General features: G+C 34.0%; 1 protein-coding gene across 1 annotated transcript; it reads left to right on the forward strand.

Annotated features, from left to right (window-relative positions):
* The first annotated feature begins 566 nt into the window (after window positions 1–566).
* On the forward strand, window positions 567–1,643 carry LOC114264032 (ethylene-responsive transcription factor ERF109). The gene has a single exon (XM_028204622.1). It carries the CDS (start codon window positions 630–632, stop codon window positions 1,398–1,400), a length of 771 nt encoding a protein of 256 aa, XP_028060423.1. The 5' UTR covers window positions 567–629; the 3' UTR covers window positions 1,401–1,643.
* Window positions 1,644–22,229: the final 20,586 nt, after the last annotated feature.

Consider the following 22,229-nt stretch of genomic DNA (forward strand, 5'->3'; position numbering starts at 1 on the left):
TGCTTTAAGTTCCACCAAACAGATCAGAATGACTTAAATTAAGTCATAAGTTGAAATAAGCTAAAATTAAGTTCCACCAAACAGGCACAATGCTACTTTAACAAATATCGTTGGAGATGCTTTTATTATTTTAATTGATATAAAATAGATAAATATCAAGCTAGACTAATATGTAAGTTTGCCTCAAACCATCAAATAATTTCCCTATAGAAGTGACCAGTTGGAACCCCTACTACCTACACAAAGGACACGGCCCAGTCCGGATAAAAAAAACACACAAGACAGTAACCAACCGCCCATCCGAGAAGCCGCGCGTGTGAACGTCCAAAGACGTGACGTCAAGTGCCAACCTGGCATCTCTTAATTCTCACTCTGACCTACGTCACTGGTGTTCCAATCCTCTCGAACCCCACCAAAAAAATCCATTATCCCGCGTGCCACCAAAATAATAATTAAAATTTTTTTAAAAAAATCAGACCCCGTCACCCCGTGTGTGAAGAGTGTACACAGCTAAGCCGCCACGTGGACTCCCCTAGTCCCATATATAATCAATCTTCTCCCAAAAATCCAATCCCAAAACAACATCAACAAATTACCAACAGAACGCTCATATACACTACCAAAACATCATGCAACAAAAGTCACCCAAGAGACTCAAACACGGCGGAGCTTCCACTTCCTACCCAACGCCGCCGCAGCAACAACCCGAACCGCCTCGTCTCACTCGCGAACAGGAGGCATCCGTCATGGTTGCCGCTCTCAAGAACGTCATTGCCGGCGGCACTGCCATTGACATGACTCACGAATTCCGGCTTTTCGAATTCACCACCACCACCACCGCCATCGCCACCACCGATCAGGAACGCCCTCTATTCCCCGTTCCCGATCCCGACACTTGTCAATTTTGCAAAATCAAGGGCTGTTTGGGTTGCAACTTTTTCCCGCCAACTCAAGAGGACAAAAAGGGCACTGCTCCAAAGAAGAAAAAGAAGAATTACAGGGGTGTCAGACAGCGGCCGTGGGGGAAGTGGGCGGCGGAGATCCGGGACCCGCGGCGGGCGGCGCGGGTGTGGCTGGGGACGTTCGAGACGGCGGAGGCAGCGGCGCGGGCCTACGATAAGGCCGCCATTGAGTTCCGCGGGCCCCGGGCCAAGCTCAATTTTCCTTTCCCGGATGACATCACGTTGTTAAATCAGAGTCAGAGCTCACAGGCAGAGCAAGAAATTCCGGCCAAGAGGGAATTGGCGGCGGAGATGGAAGCCGGACCCAGTAAGGAAAATGAATTCTGGGAAGTGATTGAAGAGCGAGAAATTGAAGAGTGGATGATGACGATGATGGATTTCAGTAGGGGTGATTCTTCTGATTCTACCACTGGAAATGCTCAGAGTTCTTCGATATAGTAATAGTAATAGTGATCATAGGCTAATCAAATTCTTTCTTGATTTTTAGCTAGTTACAATTTTAGAAACTAGCTATAAATTTCAATAAAATTAGCAAAATGCAAACCAGATTATTTTATTCTTTTTATTTGTTCTTGTTTTGTAGATTTTTGTACCTAATTTGATAAGAGTTTTTTAAATTGGGTTTGTGTTTTTGATGACCCGGAATCAGAATTGTCAATAGTATCACACTATTCTATTCAATCATGTTTTTGATTACTGAGAAAATCTGATGAATCTGGGGGCAAAATATTGAGAGAAAGGTGGTGTTACCGGTTAATAAAAAATCACAAATATAAGTAGTCAATTCTGATCTCTCATTAATTTAATTTTGTGATTATGACTGAGAAAGAGCTGAACAAACTGAAAATTAATTGTTTAAATTTGATTTGAAAATTTTAATGAGTTTCAAATTTGTTCAAGTTTAGTTTGTTAAACTTTCGAGTCAATCTCAAATAAGTTTTTGTCTAATCGAGCTCAAGTAATTTGATATTTTTATACAATTTTAAATTTATTAAATCGAATCGAACGAATAATTTACTGTTTAGATTTGATTTGAAACTTTAATAAATTTTAAAATATACTTAAGATTAACTTGTTATTAAATGAACTAACAAAATTTTAAACTATTAAACTATTTAGTTCACGTATCACTTGTAATTGTTTGTGATTCTTACTCTAAATCAACAATACTGATAGCCTCATAACCAATTTTTATTTGTCTGGAAGATTATTAGAGAAATTATTAGTTGGTTTTACTCCATTTTAATTAGAGTTCACTGTCATGGTTCTTTTGTCAGAGATTCTTGTATTCTCTCACGTAGACTAAATTGCCATAGTAGTCTACCAAATGTGACTTGTGCTTTAAGTAGTATAGTTTATGAATCCTAACATGTGCTCTAACTATTTATAGTAATAAAGTAATAGACCGAGTCAACTCTACTCGACAAAACTAATTTATTAATATCATGTTTAACATGTGCGCATATGTCCTAATTAATTAGTGGAGGTATGACATGTATAGAGAGAGAAATCACCTACACCAACAAAAGAGCGAGATTCTGGTTTTAAAAAAGGAAAGTATGTATTGAAAAATAAAGGGAGATTATTCAATAAGTATCATATTTTACCTTTGTAATTTATATAGTTTAATATTTTTTTTTGTGATTCATTTAGGAGTTGTTTGATGTGTCTTAAATAAGTGTACTTTTTATCTTTTTGGACTAAAAAATTGAGTGAAAAAATATAGATGTTTGGGTTAATTTTTTAATTTTTTATAAAAAAATATGTATTGAAAAATTGTATAAATTAGTGTGTAGGAAAAAATTAGTATTGAGAGTTGTGGAACCGTAATTTTTGACTTTTGGTGAATAGTGATAACTTTTTAACTTTTTGAGTAACTTTTTGACTTTTTAGCTTTTTTTACACTTCCCAAACTCGGCCTTAATCTTTTTTTTATGTGTAATGACCCATTTATCCACCATATTGGTGTGTCATATTTGAAAAAAAGTATACTAAGGTGTTTTTTAGTGTCATATCATACCCATTACGTTGGAGTGTCATATTTGAAAAAAGTACACTAAAAATCTTTTTTAATTTTTCAGTGTCATATTATACTCGTCACATTAGAGTGTTACATGTCACGTTTAGAAAAAATACACTAATAAGTTTTTAATTTTTTTAGAATGTCACATCATACCTGTCACGTTGTCACGTTTGAAAAAAGTACACTAATGAGTTTTTAATTTTGTTTTGAAGTGTTACATCATACTCGTCACGTTCTCACATTTAGAAAAAGTATACTAATGAGTTTTTAATTTTTTTTAGTGTCACATCATATCTATTACGTTGTTACATTTAAGCCACGTTGTCACATTTAGAAAAGGTACACTAATAAGTTTTTAGTTTTTTTTTTTGGAGTGCCACATCATACCCACTACGTTGTCCCATTTGAAAAAAGTACATTAAGGAGTTTTTAACTTTTTTGGAGTGTCACATTATATCCACCACGATATCACATTTAAGAAAAGTACACTAAGGAGTTTTATTTTTTTTTGAGTAAAAAAATTTAGAGTGTCACATTATACCCTCCACGTTATCACATTTGAGAAAAGTACATTAAGAAATTTTTAATTTTTTTAGAGTGTCACATTAATACTTGTTACATTGGATTGGAGTGCCACATCATACCTGCCACATTAATAAAAGGGTATAGTCCTCCACCAAAATGCTACCAAAATCGAAAATAGGACTACACGGAAAGAAACTCTCTACTAATAGGATTTAACAAATCAATAGAAAAAACTTGGGACTAATTGGAGTACTTGTTTGTGAGATGGGACTTATTGGTAAATATCCAAAAAATAAATGTGAGTTTTCTCATAATGTTAAAATTATTAAATATAACACTTTAAAAATATTTCTTAATATACTTTTTTCAAACGAAATAATGTAACATTTTGAAAAAAATTCCTTAATGTGTTTTTTTCAAAGGTAACACTCCAATTAATGTAATATACTAAAAAATTCTTTAGTATACTTTTTTTTAAATATAACACTCTAATGTAACATGCTAAAAAACTCTTTAGTGTACTTTTCTCAAACAAAATAACGTAACATTTTAAAAAACTCTTTAATGTATTTTTTTTAAATATAACACTTCAATATAACACATTCAAAAACTCTTTAGTGTACTTTTTCTAAACGTAACAACGTAACATTTCAAAAAAAAAATTCTTAATATATTTTTTCCAAGCATAATGCTCCATTCAATGTCACACACAAAAACTCATTATTGTACTTTTTAAAAAAATGACATTCTAATGTAACATTTCAATGTAATACCAGAAAACCACACTAACAAAAATATAGATTTCAATGCTCGACATTCAACCATCAATCCCCTAAAAAGAATCTTCCACATCTCACATTTTTATTTTTATACCAGAAACAAATCAGAAAATTAGAAAAATGAATCATAAAAGAACATTTACTTAAATTCAAATGGCACCAAATCAAATAAGTACAACTTTTCAAAACAAAAAAAACTAATTGGTTCATAAAAAAACTCTTAGGACTAAATAGATCAATATTTTCTCACATGAAATTTATGAGTAAATTGTCCTTAAAAAAATAATAAATAAATAAATATCAACACAAAAGTGATTAGCGTTATTGTTTAGACTCAAAATTATCAATTTAGAGGCATGTTTGATAATATTTATAAGTTAATTATCAATTTATGTATAATAGTATTTAGTTGTAACTTTATATTGTAATTTATGATTTTTTTAACATATTTGACAACAACAACAAAAAGAAGAAGAAGAGGAGATTTTCTTAAATTATAATTTGTATCGAAACCCTAAAATGTGTATGGACCAAATGCTGCACTAAACAAAAAATTATTTATGTCATCCGTTTATATGGATCACATATGAGTAAGCCCCAAATTTGCTTGTGGTATCGATACATCCGAATAGAAAATTATTTACTATTTTACATGATGCACCATTTGATTATTATTAATTTAAAAGTAAAATTTATTATTTTTAGATTATTTTTTAAAAATAACTAAGGGGCTGTTTGGCAACTATTTAAAAAACTTTTTTTTTCCATTTTTTTTTTCAAAATTTTGTCAAAATGTTGACTTTTTAGATCAGTCTTGTATAGACAAATCAAAAATGTAAAAAAAAAAAATTTAAAAATAAAAAATAAGTTCACTAAAATAAAATAAAAAAGGCCAGAAAGTCAACAATTTTTTGCATCTCTTTTTTGTATATTCTATTTTTTAAAATTTAAAATTTTTCCAGTCTGTCTATTCGAGTAGAGTTCAAAAGTGTAAATTCTTTTAAAATTTTTTAAAAAATACTAAAAGAAAAAAATACACAAAAAAAAACCCCCAAACACCCACTAAGATCTCGTTTGGGAACTTGGCTTTTTAATTTTTTTATGAGGTGAAAAAAGTTAATCACTTTGTTGGTTTAGAATTTTTTAAAAAAGTTTTTTTAATTTTCAATCTATAATCTTTTATTTTAGTGAATGTTTTTGTTATTCTAATAATTTTTTCAAAGTTTTTAGATCCACTTAATTCTTATACACTTAAAAGTACAAAATTTGTGTACAAAATGTTTGAAAAAATCATTAAATACAAAAATACGAAAATTCCATTGAATTCCGTTTAGATTTCTTCACAAATATTTTAATTTTTACATATATTCAGATTAAGTTAATCTAGAAAGTAAAAAAAGTAATTAATTAAAATTTTAAAAAATGTACTAAAAATAAAAATATATGGATTAAAAATTAAAAATTTGTTGTTAAAAATCTAAAGCCAAATAGAGTGAGTGCTTGGAATGATTATTTTGTTGAATAGATAGTTGTGGGAAAAAAAAAATTGATTCATATATATAATATAATATTTTGCTAATACAGCTGAATCTATTGACTTTATAATTCTTTTTAACCCAAAAAAAAAAAAAAAAACCTTGCCTTGGTCCGTGAAGGAAAAGCTCAAACTCCAAATTGGAGTTAAGAGCACAATAGCCACTGTTGTGTGGCCTATGAAGTCCATTTTTCACAATAAGTACTGTTGTACAGTTTATGAAGCCTATTTCGAGATCTATTGAAGATAATTTGAACTTTCACTTTTTATAACATGGTGAATGGAACGTACTTGAAAAACATTAAGTTCATCGAATATCAATATATATATATTTTTTATCGAATTGCATTTATATTCAGTTTTATACTTCAAATTATGAGTAATGTTAGCTTTCATTAAAGAAATATTAAGAAAAACTTCATGAAACTTTAAAAAATACTCTAGTGTAGATGGTAACAAAACAAGAAAAGCGATTTACCTTGATATAAGTATGTTTTAATTTTAAAGTCTTAGTTTGCAAATAATATAAACTTAGTTTTGTCTTATAGTGTTATGCATGCTATGATTGATAGATTGTAATTTAATATATGTGATTGTATAACATACAATAAAATACCATAAACTAATCCAAGGGTGAAGAATCTTCATAAAGCTTTTCTTTCTTTCATGAAGCATAGCATTAGTCTCAAATTATATTTATCATTTTTTTATATATACAAATGTAATTCGATGAAAGGGCTATCAATATCTTAATGATTTAATTTTTTGTAGATATGTTTTATTCAATGTACTCTAAAAAGTGAATCATTCGACTTATCAAAATGACCTCGGAATGAGCCTCATGGGTTTCACAATAACACAACATCCATCCAAATTCTTGCCATGTAGGGTCTAAATAAAGGATTGGACTTTTTTATGTTCACATCTCAATATAAGAGAATTTGAGGGGCCTATGAGGCCTATCATGGGTCTCGTTTTGATGATCAAAACCTTTATATTTTGTAGAACTCTCAATATGTATCATCCATGAAAATAATTAATTATTCGATAATTGTAATATTTTCATTTTGTCACATTTGTTTATAAAAATAGACTATTAGTTTACAAAAAATGATAAAATGAAAGAGTTACAATTGCTAGACTGAGCTAACTTTTTTCATAAATAATATACATTTTTTTATTAGAATAAATAATATACATTGAAAATCCTACAAAATAAATAGTGTGAATCATGGAAGTGGGGATGCTGCTGCGCAGCTCGCGCAGCAACGGCTGCTGTGCGGCAAAATGGACCTATTTCGGGGCTCTTTTTGATAATCCTAACTGTTCACATTTTTTAATACATCAAATAGAAGATGCTTGCAAAAAATCAAGTTAATCGGATATCGTTTATCCATTCACCCACTCACATTTGTATCTACAAAAATAAATAATAATTGTGATTTAAAGTATTAAAATGAATACAAATGTGAGTGGATGAATAGGTAAACGGTATTCGATTAATTTGATTTTTTGCAGGCATGTTCTACTTGATGTATTCTAAAATGTGAACGGTTTGGATTATCAAATGGGCTCCGAAATGAGCCCATTTCGCTGTACAACAACTGCTGCTGCGTAGCCCGCGCAACAACATCCCTAAGTCCGCGAATCATCAAAACAAAATCTATGATGAGCACCCTAATCTCCTGAAATTCTCTTTTGCTAAAATGTGAATATAAGAGAAACTCAACTCCTAAATAAATATAGGAAAATATTTAAGACTCACAAAATATGTCACAATTACAATGATATTGTATCATATGTGTTAATTTTTTATTTGTTACATTTTTAATGATACATTGTTCACTTTTCTTGCCATATTATAATAGGTGAATTTACGAATCTAAAAAATGAGCTTTCCGCATTGCTTATAAATGGCATGGTTGGCAAAGTTTCTTTTTTTTTTTTTGGGGGAGGGGGGAGAGGGGGTTAAAATTCACAATGGATAAAATATACTAGAATAGTCAATAAGATGAAATGTCATATTAAATTTATAATTATTTCATTTTTTTCTCTTACAAACATCATATCAAATTATAAAAATAATTAACAATAATTTTAAATATAAATATTTTAACCTATTAACATAACTAAAAATTAAAATAATTAACTTTTCAAAGGAAGTCATAGGGCCATAAATGTGTTAGTTGTACACCAAACACCTACTCTCTCACTGGAGGAAGTTAGAACGGAGGGAAATCAATGATTGGACAGTAATGATAATGGGTAAATTGCACTATCACCACTCAATAAGTTTGAAATTACAATATCACCCCTCTATTAACTAAAATATCAGTGATCTCCCATGCTTTAGATTTTAGTATAACAGATTTCCCCTTCCATGAGTCAGCCGTTAGTTGACTTAACAGACTTGGTTGATATCACTGGGTTAAAAATTTTAAATATCAAAATTACCCTTATCCCTCTAACATAATTTAAAATATATTATATTCTTTTTTCTAAAATAAAATTAAATGGAAATCTTCCAATCATGTTATGCCACATAACCTTTCATTTGAAAATAATTTAAATTAACATAACACTAGATCACACCTGTACAACCCACCACTACCATAACCAGCAAGTAATTCAATTTTGCTCTCATCAGCAACACAATTGCCACCGTTATAAGTTGGTCATTGTGAATTAATTTGTGAATATCCAAATCCCGCATCAAGCTGTCACCTACCATTGCATCAGGCACCACCCGTCTCCCCTCCCCCTCTACTTATCACCATCTATATAAAAAGCAATGGTAATGAACAGTTTTGAGTTTGTTAGTCTAAAAAGGGATGCGCTACGTGTTAAAGGTTGTAACTTGTAAGTTCAATATATGAAGTTTCAATGATAGTTGTTTTTGTTTGGTTTTGATTAGTGTTCATTGTTCTGAAATTGTGATTATTCGTTTTCCAACTAAGGAATTAGGATTTTGTTTCACTTTTTCTTTACAATCAAAGTCTTGAAAGAAATATAAGATGTTGTCATTGAAAATTACAACCCATAAATTAGTAGATTTTCCAACTAAGGTTTGATTATTTATTTTATTTTATATTTTTTTGAAGTTGATACCATGTGAATTGTGTGCTCTTTATTTTTTAATTTAATAATAAAATTATACTCTTAGTTATGGTTGGGATTATGGTGGGTATGCAGTTGTGGATTCTTTGTACCGTAATGAAGACAGAATTAAAACATTAGTGAGAAGGAGATTTCTTTATTTAGGCCAATATGTTCAAATGGATTTTCCGATAGGTTCAAGTAGATTTATTGATTTGGAGAAAAGAGGGTCAAATAATTTGTCGAGTTTTGGCAATAAGATTGGAAGTAGGATTGGAGTTAAGGGATGGTAAAAGGTGTAGGTTGAAGATAGAAATGGAGACAGTGGCTGTGGAGTTTGTGGATTCTTTCCGGTGACAATTTGACACTAAAGCAAGGGCATAAATGCTTGTGAACTGACAAGGGTGTCAATGTGATTTCGAACAATTAAGAGAGCGTCAATGTGATTTCAGAAATATAGAAGGGTTGTCACTGTAATTTACCCATGATAGTGGGATGGTAGGGGGGATTACGTGTAAGGACCAGGTCCACTCGGTGCTTTACTCGTGAAGCTCAACTGTCGTTGTCACTAGTCGTTCTAGGGTGGTGGGGGACAGAACATTGATACTACATTTTGTTGTAATAATAAAATCATCCATAAAATTAACACATGATTAAAACCTGTTAATTACACAACTTGGGATTAACGTAACATTATCACAAAGCGAGACACACGGGGAGGGTGGATAAACTTTCATTTTCACTTTAATTTTTACTTAAATTATCCTTCTGATATTTTTATCTTCAAATTAATTTTTACTTAAATCTTCAACTGTGTGCGCATTAAGTTAGACATCAACTGAACCATAACTAAATTAAAAAAATAAAATAAAATTGAACAAGTACATTTACGTGTCATTTTTGTGGTGTGAGATATGAAGTTCAATTCTTACCAGGAGAAATTTGATATTTTTGTGGTAGTTAGTCTTTTTTTTTTTTTTTTTCAATTGTAAGATTGTATGTTATTGTTAGTGATATAATTAGAGTTTTTTTAAGGCCTCAACATGACTTTTCCAAGCTTCAAATTACACTTGTAATCTCTCTAATTTGTTCGTTTTGTCAATTTGAACCTCGTTTAATTACATTCACTACAACAAAAAGCGGTTTTGGCGACCAAAAATGTAAATTTCGTCGCTGAAAGTAGGACAATTGGCGACTAAAATTGAATTAGTAGCCAAAAGTGAAGGCTTTTGGCGACTAAAACAGTTTAGTAGCCAAATGTGTACTTATTGGCGACTAAAAATCAGATTAGTCGCTGATTACATGGGTTTTAGCGACTAAAACAATTTTAGTAGCCAAAGGTGAAGGTTTTTGGCGACTAAAAAAGATTAGTAGCCAAAAGTATAGGCTTTGGCGACTAAAAAATGGTTTGGTCGCCGATTGTAGGTGTTTTACCGACAAAAAAAAATGTTGTAGCCAAATGTAAAGGTTTTTGGCTACTAAAAAATTTTTAGTAGCTAAAAGTGGACAATTGGCGACTAAAATTGAGTTTAGTCGGCAAAAGTGGCAGTTTTAGTGACTAAAAATCAGTTTAGTCCCCGAAAGTGATTATTTTAGACAGAAATTAATTTTTTTAGCGACTAAAGTTTTTTTTAGTCGCCAAAAACCTTAGTTTTGGCTACTACCAATAATTTAGTCGCCAAAAGTGGCTCCCTTTTTTTTTAATAATTAATTTATTTTTTACATAAATTAATATTGAATAAAAATAATTATATTTATATATATAGTTTTAAATTAATACGGGTCAATATACTATATAAATAATATATATTGCATATATATTCATGTGATCTTGTGATGGCATAGTGGAGGGAGTGTGTTGATAAAGGTGTACAAAGTAAAAGGTCCGTGGTTCGAATCTTAGAAAAAGCAAAAAAGTTGGTAAATTTTTTTTTTTTTCACGGAAGCACCTTTGGCGACTAAAATTATTAGTCGCCAAAAGTCTTTATTTTGGTGACTAAATGGATTAGTCGGCGATTCAGTGAGTATTGGCGACTAAAGGATTAGTCGCTAAATGTATGATTTTGAAAAGTGTAAATCACTATTGGCGACTAAAATGTTGGTCGCGAAAGAGCTGCTTTTTGGCGACTAAAAAAGTTTTAGTCGCCAATACCTTTGCCGACCATCTATACGTGACAAAACCAGTGACTAAAAAAATTAGTCGGGGAAAGTAAAAAGTCGACTTTTGGCGACTAAAAACGGACTTTTAGCGACTAAAAATTTAGTCACCAAAGGTACTTTTTCTTGTAGTGATTAATTTTACCATTTCACATAGTGCCAGTTATGTCTAATTAAGAACATCTTACAAAAATTGAAGTGAAATTGAGGGACAACGTTTTCCATTTTCTCTCTTCAAAATGCGCCTAAATTGCCTCTAGTCTAAATTTGAACTAGAGGATGCTATCCGGACATGCAGAGTTCATTACAGATTTTATTTCGATGATCAAAATCTTTCATTTTGTAGAGATCTTCGCATATATTTTCCATAAGAAAATTAAGTTAATCTGATAATTATAATTTATTTAATTTATTGCGTTTGTTACCAAAAAATAAATAAAATACACTTGCAATTAATTTTTTTAGACAAATGCGATAAATTGAATAGTTTATGATTATTGGATTGATCTTTTTTTTGTTTTGTTTTGAATAATGACTTATTTTATATATTATTTTATTTTATTATAATTTTTTTTTAATCTTTAATATGTATTCCAAAAGTTTAATGAAAAAATGATGATAAATGAAAGAAATTAGAATCTACATGAGAAGACGTGTAATAAATAAATAGGATTCATATATCATGATCCGATATTGGTGTCTCATAATAAAATAAATTTTTTATTTTTTATTTTATCAATTTAAATGTTAATTTTTTGGTTAATGGGTAATCTCAATGAAAATGGGTATTATTTAAAGGGTGAAACACTAATAAATTCTAAAATATAATTTTGTGAACTGTTTAGTTCTCCATTTTTTCTTATGAACCTAAAGGTCTCATTAAAGTAGAAATTATACAAAAGGTAGCCACTTACCTGTTTGGATTTAATTTTTGAAGGATAAAAGTGAATTTCTCTAAATGTGAAATTATATATTTGGACAATCTGCACTATAAATGTTTAAAGAATAAAAGATAAGAGATGCAAACTGAAACTTGTGTAACCACAGTTTCTTTAAAATAGGTTCACTTCCTCCTAATGGGTGCTGGAAGCACGCCGACGTCTGTCTCCTATGATATGACAGTCAAAACTAGCTAATGCAGAAGTATCTTCTAAATAGCCTAGGTGAACTTGACAATGGCAATACTCTCTCTCTCTAACAATAACCAAAGGAGGGGCTAGCACAGAAGATAGTACAAATTTTCTTTGGTATACAAATCATTTCCAACTTTATTATCTCAAAATACTATCTTATTTTTCATCAAAAATTTCTTCAAAATTATTCTACTAAGTTGGAGGGGAAGCTTCTATTTATACTTGTAGGAGAGAACCTATCATGACCCAAACCCGCCCTATAGGTTTAGCATCGTAATTGGCCAGTAATCTCGGGATTACTAAAGGCCTCTAAATATATTAGTAAAATAAAGGGGCTAGCAGAAGCAATATCAAAATACAATGTCCATAGAGCTGTGTAGATATACATGGGATAGAAAATTTCAAACTTATATTTACGTATATAACATCAACTTATATATAGATAAATCAAAATAGGTCTTAGCCCAATACATTGACAGTGCGAAAACTTGTTCAGAGAAACCAAAACAAAAGAAAACAAAAGTCTTAAATATGGTTCACCAAGCTTGACCACTTCTTAATTCAGGAACCTCCTTGGGAGGCACGGTGGTTGGCTGAGCAAAATAGAACTCCAGGTAGTAGCTTAGGCCTAGTCCCATGCTTGATCACCTAGGTACATAAATAATACAGTGAGCTGGAGCCTAGTAAATAATAGCAGAGTAAAGGATTTATAAATGATGTCCATCACAGGTTCAGAAATCAGAGTTCATATCAGAAATAAATTCAAATTCACATACTTATATAGAATTCGTAAGTAGTTATATGTGGTACATCCATTAGCTAACAGATCAGATTGATCATAAGACCCATATGCATAGTTGGTACCGACAACCGTAAAGGTCAATATCTTTGTGCACAAATAGCAATGGCATTATTACCCCCAAGCGAGGGCCACGTGAACATAGGCCTTGGTATTGTTACCCGCGGATAAGGGCCACATAAACATAGACCACGATATTGTTACCTCCATGCAAGGGCCATGTGTATATTGGCCACGATATTGTTACCCCTAGACGAGAGCCACATGAACATAAGCTGCGGCATTGTTACCCCAGGGTAAGGGCCATATGAGCTAAGGATGCCATAAATACATTTCAGAAAAATGGAGATTCATTCATGATTCATAAAATAGCATTTCAAAAAACAGATCATATCATTTCAGTCAGGAAATACTTATAATCAAACATAGCTTTACAGAGTTGTTACTCACAGATAGCTCCCATAGCAAAACAGATCACATGGACAGAATAGACTGATCAGGCGGGCGATGACATATGACCCACATAAACATGTGACAAATACACATTGAACACATCTCAAAGGTGGTTAACTTATCATTCTTCTTTCTTGGTGTGTTTCTAATCTTTATCCTGATTGTTATGGCTTAAACATGGCCCAGGAATGCCTAGGATGTAATATGGATGCAAAAATGTACTTTGAAACACTTAGCTAATTTTTTGAAAATACAGTAGTTCGGTCGAGCGTAACTTTGGTGGCTCGAGCGGACCCCTTGGTCCGCAAAACTTCTGAGAGCTCTCATTTTACGCTCAAGCAAAAAGCTTGGTCGCTCGAGCCAAGTCTGAAAACAAAAGGTGGTTGCTCGAGTGCATATTCTTTCGCTCGAGCCAAGGCTTATGTTTGCAAAAGTACTGGGAGCTTGAATTTTACGCTTGAGCCAACTTTTGGTCGCTCGAGCTAAGGTTTAAAACAAAGGGTGGTCGCTCGAGCACAGATTTGGTCGCTTGAGCGAAGAAGAAGAATCTAGAATTTCCAAATTGTTGTTCCAAGTTCAAAACATGAGTTTGAAATTTTAAACTTGTTCTTTTGGGCCAAAAACTTTAGAAAACATTTGAAAACTTGTATTACATCATGATTTGAAGATCATTTCACAAAATCAAAGCCCAAAAGTAAGTCAATTTCAAAACCAAAGCAAAACTATACTCTTCTTTACATGGTATACACATGCATGAAATCATCTAAGTTCTTTACTTTGAAAACATGATCAATTAAGACAAGATGACATAGAACATGATGAATTTTCAAAATCAAGTTGAAATAAGGACATGCAAAAGAGAATTCTTGGAAATAGCTTCAAAACTTGATGAAATATGCATGCATGTAAGGATTGATCTATAATTCTACATTCTTAGTTCAATTCTTATGCTACCCTACTTAATCTCTTGAATTCACATTCTAATTAACTCAATCTCTTAGATCAAAGGTTGAACTCTTACCTAAGCTTTGAGTTTATAAGTGTAGAAGCTTGATTCTCCCAAATTCTATTCAATTCTCTCTTTTCCTTCACAATTCCTCTTCTCCAAGTCTTGAATTCATTCTCTCTCTCTCTCTCTCTCTCTCTCTCTCTCTCTCTCTCACGGTTTTTCATTCAAAAGATGATGAAGAATGAGTTTTGTCTTAGTTTATGTCACTTATATATGGTATGATTATCTTAAGCTAATTAGGCTAGGTTAGGCTTAGTTAATTATAATCAATTTAATTAGTTTATTCTAATTATTTGAATCCGAATCAGAATTTAATTAAACTTACCATAAAATTTTAAAAATTCTAAATAACACATAAACTCAGGAAATTCCGTGTTCGAATGCCGATATGGCCTTCAATTCACATATTGAAACAAAAATTCAGATAGATATTCCTACATCAGACAAATATAAACACAAATAACATAGTGCACATGCAATTAACTCATAATCTCCTCTTAATTACTTGTTAGGCATTCTTAATCAAGGATTGTAAGCTAATCACAGGTTGGGGTTGTTACAATCTTCCCCGTAAAGAGTTTGGTCTCCAAACTCGAATTACCTTCGTTTCGGAAGAATGTGGGGTCTAGAGGGAACAAATCTGGATATCATCTCATCATATCTTCTTGGGTTTTCCAAGTCATATACGTTCCTATGTGATTTTGCCAATCTACTTTCACCAACGAAATTTCTTTGTTTCTCAATCTTTTGATCCGACAATTTACAATTTGGATTGGTCGTTCTTCGTACGTGTAATCATCTTTCAGATGCACATGAGTTGGTTCAATCACATGTAATAGATTTCTCAAATAATCCCGAAGCATTGAAATATGAAAGACATTGTGCATGTTCTCCATAACTGGATGTAAGGCTACTTGATACGTCACCGGATTAATTTTTCAACGATTTCATACAAGCCAATGTACCATGGTGTTAGTTTGCCTTTAACCCCAAACTGTGTCTGCCCTTTCATAGAAGTCATTTTGATAAACACATGGTCATCGACTTCATATTCTCTGTCTTTTCTTTGGACATCCTCATAACTCTTTTGAAGACTCTGTGTGGTTTTCAATCGTTTGTGAATCAATTTCACTTTTTCAGTCGTCTTTTGCACAAATTCCAGTCCTAATAAAAGGCCTGTCTCCTACTTCAGCCCAACAAATTGGAGATCAGCATTTTTTTCCGTACAAAACTTCATAAGGAGCCACATTGTTGCTTTTTTGGCTTTCGAAGGTTAGAAACGTAATTAGAGCATGTCAGCAAGGATCAATAAGTTTTACAAAGATAGTAAATGCCAACCAATTAATCAGACGATGGCTTCGAAGTTCTTTTAGCCTCAATGAAGAGGACTTTTACTGGTAGCTTGTTTTTAGGAGAAAATTCATGAGACGAATCACAAAAAATAAAAGAAAGAGGGAGAAACAATTTTGGAAATCAAATTTCATTAAATAACCAACATTTTACAATTTGTACCTTCTCACTCTCACAGTTTCGAAGGGGATTACAACACCAGACTATCTTAGAACTATTCCTAGGAATTGGAAGTGTAGAATAGGAAAATAAATGACTCGAAAAATATAAAGCAAAATAAACTAGTTTATGGATCTGGTTCTTAGTCCCCTTCATTATCAGCACTCTCTTCTATTTATAGGCTCTAATGATAATCGTCAAAGTGGCTGATAACCGTCGAAATAGATGATAACTGTAGTAATCTCCATGATCACTGGTCATGGCTTTGAACAGTTTGCTTCCACTATACCACTATTGTAGTTGGGTTTCCCTTATGAATTTGAATTTAAATTATAAGAAACCGTTTAGCCACATCACCTTGTGTAACTTGACTGTTCCCATGCCTCGCAGATCCATCGCTATTGATACAAGTTGCCACATGTTTGTTGATGATTGGAGACCTTCACTGATTCCCTAAGTTACCTATTATGGACCACGTATCAGGCTGTGATTGGTTTGTACAAAATATACCGCTAACGTTACCCCCCGCACTAATATAACTAGAACCTGGTGATATTAGGAGATTGATGCATTACTGCTTACATTCTAAGATGTGCATGGTAATCAATTTCCTGGAAGTATGACCGTCTTCAAACAATGTTTAAAACACTGAACTTCCTCTTGTGCTTGAATCTTACCTCCACTATCTGTGCAAGTGAAGGGACTGATACCTCTTTGATGGCCAATCAAACCTTTTTCTTCATTGATCAAGCTTATGAAGAGGTTTTGGACAATGATGGCCAACCTCAAAAGTGCTTCCATGCATTTATTAGCCATATTTACCTCTCATCTATTTACACAAGTTATGGAGGCTTTTGTAGAATATGTACTTTTAGAACAAAAACTTGCTCAAATGAATCTCGAAAGCTCTTCATTTGCTCTAAAGCTCTTTGTGTGGGATGAGACTTCCTCTTCTTCTACTAGAACCAATGGTTGGAATGCTTGGCCAAAACCAACCCAACCTCAAACAAGGGAGTGAATTTATCACGGACTCGTTGAATTTGACAACCTAACTTTGGTTCCTCCTTCTTCGTGCAACTCCGTGGTATATCCCTATGTACCATTTGACTGCCTCTGCTGCCTCGAAGACAATTTACTTTCGGCATGGTATACCTCTACCTTGCCGACAAAAATAGTGCGGAAGATCCCTTACCCAATCGAAGCTCTAGGGCTGAGCCCCTCACTCTTGGCCAAGAAGGCAAAACTTTGCTCTTCTGAGTGGTTAGAGTAATGAGCCCTAGTTTTCACCTTCCTTTAGAGGGGACCCAACTACTCCTCGCCCTCCTCCTAATCCTAACTGGATTGAGGAATTGAAGTTTACCCCCTTCAAAGGTTAGCATTTTTCCCTGTATCAAGCTCCAGTTACTCTAGCTGCTTATCAGCAACATAAAGCCCAAACCCTGCTTGCTGTCTTTTCGTACCTATCCTTCAAAGTCCTCCAGGATGACATCGCTCACAAGAACTTCCTATGGGCTTGTGACATCGTCTCCTGAAGCCACAACCTCAATGTATTGGCCCAAGTAGAACTGCACACTTTATTGGACCAACTCCCTCTGTTGTTGCTTAACTAGCACAAAAATGCCTTGGCCACCAGCGAATCATTGGAAGAGATTTCTACCACTCGCATCCAAACCTAATACGAAGCGGAGAATCTTCTTGAAGAGTATGAAGACTTCAAGAATCACGATTCTGCATATGGAGAGGATGCCGATATGGATGGCATGTATGGGATGGGTGAGGTAGATGAAGTGGAGAAGGCCTTGAAGTCGACATAATCTGAAATAAGTGCCCAACATCTTTTTCGCCAAATAAGGGCGCATCAGCTAGACAAGCCCATTTAGATAGGATAAAGGAAAGATTGGTAAATGAACATGTTTTTATTGAATTTTGCTGGACTAAATTCCATGACCTTGTAACCTTGTCCATTCCTTACTTTTATGAGATTGAAAATATAGCCAAATAGGCCCTCCCAATGTAAATGTTCATGTTAATAAAATTGTGTTTCTGTGTTCCAATTGCATGGTTCATACTTGTCAATATGTATGTTTTTGTCCTCAAACTTGTTCACATACTTAGCAAATATTAGTTTCGAAGTAACCCATCCATTTCGAAGCTTGGTTAAGTGCTACGAAGCATAATTTTCCTCCTCAAAAGGTGATAAAATATCCCTCCGAAGGGCTATCTTCGGTAGAAAGTCCAAGCATGTGCTTTCATGTCTTTGACATTAAAACATGGGTTTCTCTTCTACCATTTTCGTGGTTTGTATTTGCCAATATGCAAGTCTTTCAATCTTAAAATTATTTAACAAATCAGCAAATACTAGCTTCAAAGTAACCCATTCATTTCGAAGCCAAACCAAGCACTTCAAAGCTCACCTTCTTTCCTCAAAAGGTAACAAAATACTCACAAAAATGTACTTCCAAGACCTTCGAACTGTTAAACAGGTCCTAACGCCATACGGGTTAAAGTATAGGCTTCAACATTCTAACAAATACTAGCTTCGAAGCCAACCATTCATTTTGAAGCCAAGTCAAGCATTCAAAGCATATTTCATTTCCTTAGGAGGTAACAAGATGTTGCTTCGAAGGAAATTTTTCTTGATAGGAGGTCCAAAACATATTTTTTAGGAAAAATAAAGGCCGTAACCCCATATGGCTCAAATGAAAAAACCAAATAAGTTGGGCGTATTTGATCCATTAGGTTAAATGGGCAACTTAGTCAAGAAGGTATAAAGCCCTCAATTTCTCACACTCTTACCTATTCGCTTGTCCATTTTTTACTCTTACTCCCATTGTTGTTCACTTTAGCTCTCGCTGTTCTCTTCTCATCTCATTTTCCTCATGCTTCTTTCAATCCCTCATTAATGGCTGTTCTTTCCTCCACGAAAATGCCAGTCGTTGAATGTTTACGTCCCTCAGTGGCTTTGAGGAGATGTATCAATGATAAGATAGCCAAGTACGAAACACCAGAAGGTCGAAGTGTAATTATTGGGAGGATCTTCTTCCCTCACCTCCATGCGCAAAGGGAATATGTTCTTGGCCCCATTTTCAAGGAAGCTCCTGCTACACTTCTTCCTGTATACCTACACTTGGCGGACCACTACTATCGTTATGAAGGGAGCTTCAACTGGGGAGGTTAGATGGCTAATCGACCTCATCATTGCTGGCCCACATTGAAGACTGAGTGGAAAGAATGGTATGACAGAGTGGTTGGAGCCCGGGAGCAAGACCTAGAGGACCTCTGTATTCTTGATGCCCTTCAACTCTCTAGGTTCGTAATTCCTGAAGACCCTTTTCTTATCCCAGCTGCTCTCTGTTTTCGAAACCCTGCCTTTAACTTTTTTCAATTTTAGTATGGTATGATGGCCCCCACCGTTCTTGACATGTGCCATCTTTTAGGGCTCTCACCCATTGGTGATCCCTTTGGTCTTTTTTATCCAGACCTTAAGGTCTCCTTTTTGGTTCCTTCTTCGAATTCTTCTTATAGTGACTTTGTTGCATCTGAGAATAAAAGGGAAAGTCCTGTGACCGACCATGAGCTCTTTTCTTTTATCCTCTATTGGCTTTGTAAATTCCTTTTTGGTACTTCCTCTCAAAAGATAATGCCTGAATTTGTCCCCTTTGCCAAGGCTCTGACTTCAAAGAAGAGGATAGCCCTGGCCCCTTACGTTCTTAGCCATGTATATAGGGGTTGTTCTCAATTTTGTGAGAGGCCTCTAGAGTTGTGGACTTGCCTTTTTCTTGCACCCCACCTTTCGGAAAGGGTTTGAAAAGAAGGCCTCACAGTTCAAACTCCTGCGGTTCTGAATCTAGTCTCACAAGTGCAATGTGAAACTAATAATCACCAAAGAGTCCAAATCCGGTAAACCTTTTTGGAAAATCGATTTTAAATCAAAATAATGCCAAAATTAGACTACTTTGCCAGATATAGAGTCGCCACCTAAATATTTTGTTTTGGAAAAATTTAGAAAACCCTAACTTGTGCCAAAGGCCACGTGTCCATCATCACCAAAGTTGCCTCGACTCGGGAACTTGGGTACGAGAGGGGAAGGTCCTGAAATGAGCACCCTTGCTCGCCCGATCAAAAGATCAGCCTCTAATAATCATGATATGATGTTTTATAAACATTATGTGTTCTTATTCCAGTTTATTAAACTAGCTTTATTATGTGACGCACACAAGCACATATAGACTAGTTTGCTCAATTTGGAACAATTCAACTCATGTCTGTTTTAAAAAATGGTTTGAATTTGCCACCCTCAAGTGGGCTTAAAATGCGGATTCACCACCAAACATAGTGGGTTAAAATATGATTTACCACAGCAAAGTGGGCTTAAAATGTGCATTCGTTGAATTGTTCCAATTCAAACAACAAGCCTTCATCCACAGACATTCATGCAGTTTAGCATTTAAGCACATAGCCTCATGGAAAGCATGCGAATCATGGCAATATGGCAATCACACTCATGCAAGTACACCAAAACACAAAACTCATCGAGTACTCCAAGCCAAAACAAAAAAAACCAGTTAGAAAAATACATGATCCTAATTATATAAGATGTCTAATGCAACACATGTAATATGCAATTAATAGGCTCGACTACTAATATGGCATATGGATCAATTTGAACATGCGTTTTAAACACGTATTCAAAGAAGTATTGAAATGGCAATACAGTTTGAATGATGCGCCGAGCCTCGGTGCATGCAAGACAAATGAATGGATGCAAACATGCAAGTATAAGGTATGTGAATTGAAAATGTCCCTAATATAACCATCGAGAGTGATTAAATAAAAGGGAGAAAGACGTGGGATTGGAAGTCATACACACACGCACGCACACTTATTACAACATTATGCCCTCGCGAAGGAGGGTCTGAATGAATAATCTAATTAGTTACCCTAATTAAGCTAACTAATTATTGCAACACGATTGAAACGAATTAACTAACTTATTCTAAGCTAATTAAATATTACAAATCAAAGTAATTAGCTAAAAACTAAGCTAATTAAGTACAAAGCCATTAAACTAATTAATTAGCTACCACTAATTAACTAAACAAAGCAATTAAATGGCCTCAGGAAGCGAGGGATGCATGCATGCTCGGTTTCTCCACTCGAAAAAGCCACCGCCTTGCCATTGAACGCCTCTGTTTGCACATTTGAACACCAACAGTGCTGCTAACTCCTAGAATGCCTTTGCTCCACTTTACCAATACATTGTGCCATTTTCGTTGGTGGCCGACAGGGGGCATGTTGGCTACTGGTGGTGGCCAGTCGGCCACTAATGACATGAACCCCTTTTGTTGCTGCAACTGAGAGTAGACAGAGCAAAACAGTGTATTCATCAAACAAGCTCAAAGGAGTGAAACTCTTGACTCTGAAGTCACCAATCAACCAATTTCCATGCATGATGGACAAAGAACCAAGTTTGTACAAGTTCAATGAGTGCAAAACAAGACTCAAAAAGACCACCACCCTATCATGCATGATCAAGGGTAATGGTGACCAAGGAAAGTGGGACATTTCATCACTTTGAGTATGAAATGTTCCATTTTCCTTGTGTTCAAATTAACGTTTGATTCGAACACATGCAATGCAACACAAAAGATGCTTATCTTGCATTTTTTACTTGCCATTTTTATTTACTCATTTTACATTACCGATTCATTCTTTAATCGATTAAGTCCAAAAGTGAGTGTCTTCTAAAGCGAAAGAAGTGTCAACCAAGGGGTAGTTCAAGGCATGAGGAAAGCTTCATGCCGTTGGTAATGAACCCTCAAAAAAGGATTAAACCATTAAGCATGAGCCTCAACCTCAAGCTTAAACAACCCTAAGGTTGAAACAACCCTCAAAACAAATGAAAAAGTGAAGAAATGAGGGAGGTTGTAGAGATTGCATGTGCTGAAATGCAGTGCAAAACAACACTAAAACAAGCTATCAACTCAAAGCAATGATGATTAAAGCATTAAAACATCAAGGTAGTGAAGGAATTAACATTACAACTATGCAATACAAGTCTCAACTGAATTAACCAGTCCAAAACAGAGCCAAAAAGGTTATTTCAGAGGCAAAAACATGTTGGACTAGAGCTAAGTTAAGCTAAAAAAACATGCTAACTCATGAAGCTAACTAGGCATGTAAACAAAACACAAGGAGGGAAGACTAACCCCTCCAATTTTGGACTTCAAAACAAGGCTTTTACACTGAA

Source organism: Camellia sinensis, chromosome 3, assembly GCF_055761805.1.
Source record: "Camellia sinensis isolate YWXY chromosome 3, ASM5576180v1, whole genome shotgun sequence".
NCBI classification, from domain to species: Eukaryota; Viridiplantae; Streptophyta; class Magnoliopsida; order Ericales; family Theaceae; genus Camellia; species Camellia sinensis.

Coding starts and splice junctions, on each gene's coding strand:
- LOC114264032 (XM_028204622.1), top strand. CDS start 630: ATGCAACAAAAGTCACCCAAGAGACTCAAACACGGCGGAGCTTCCACT.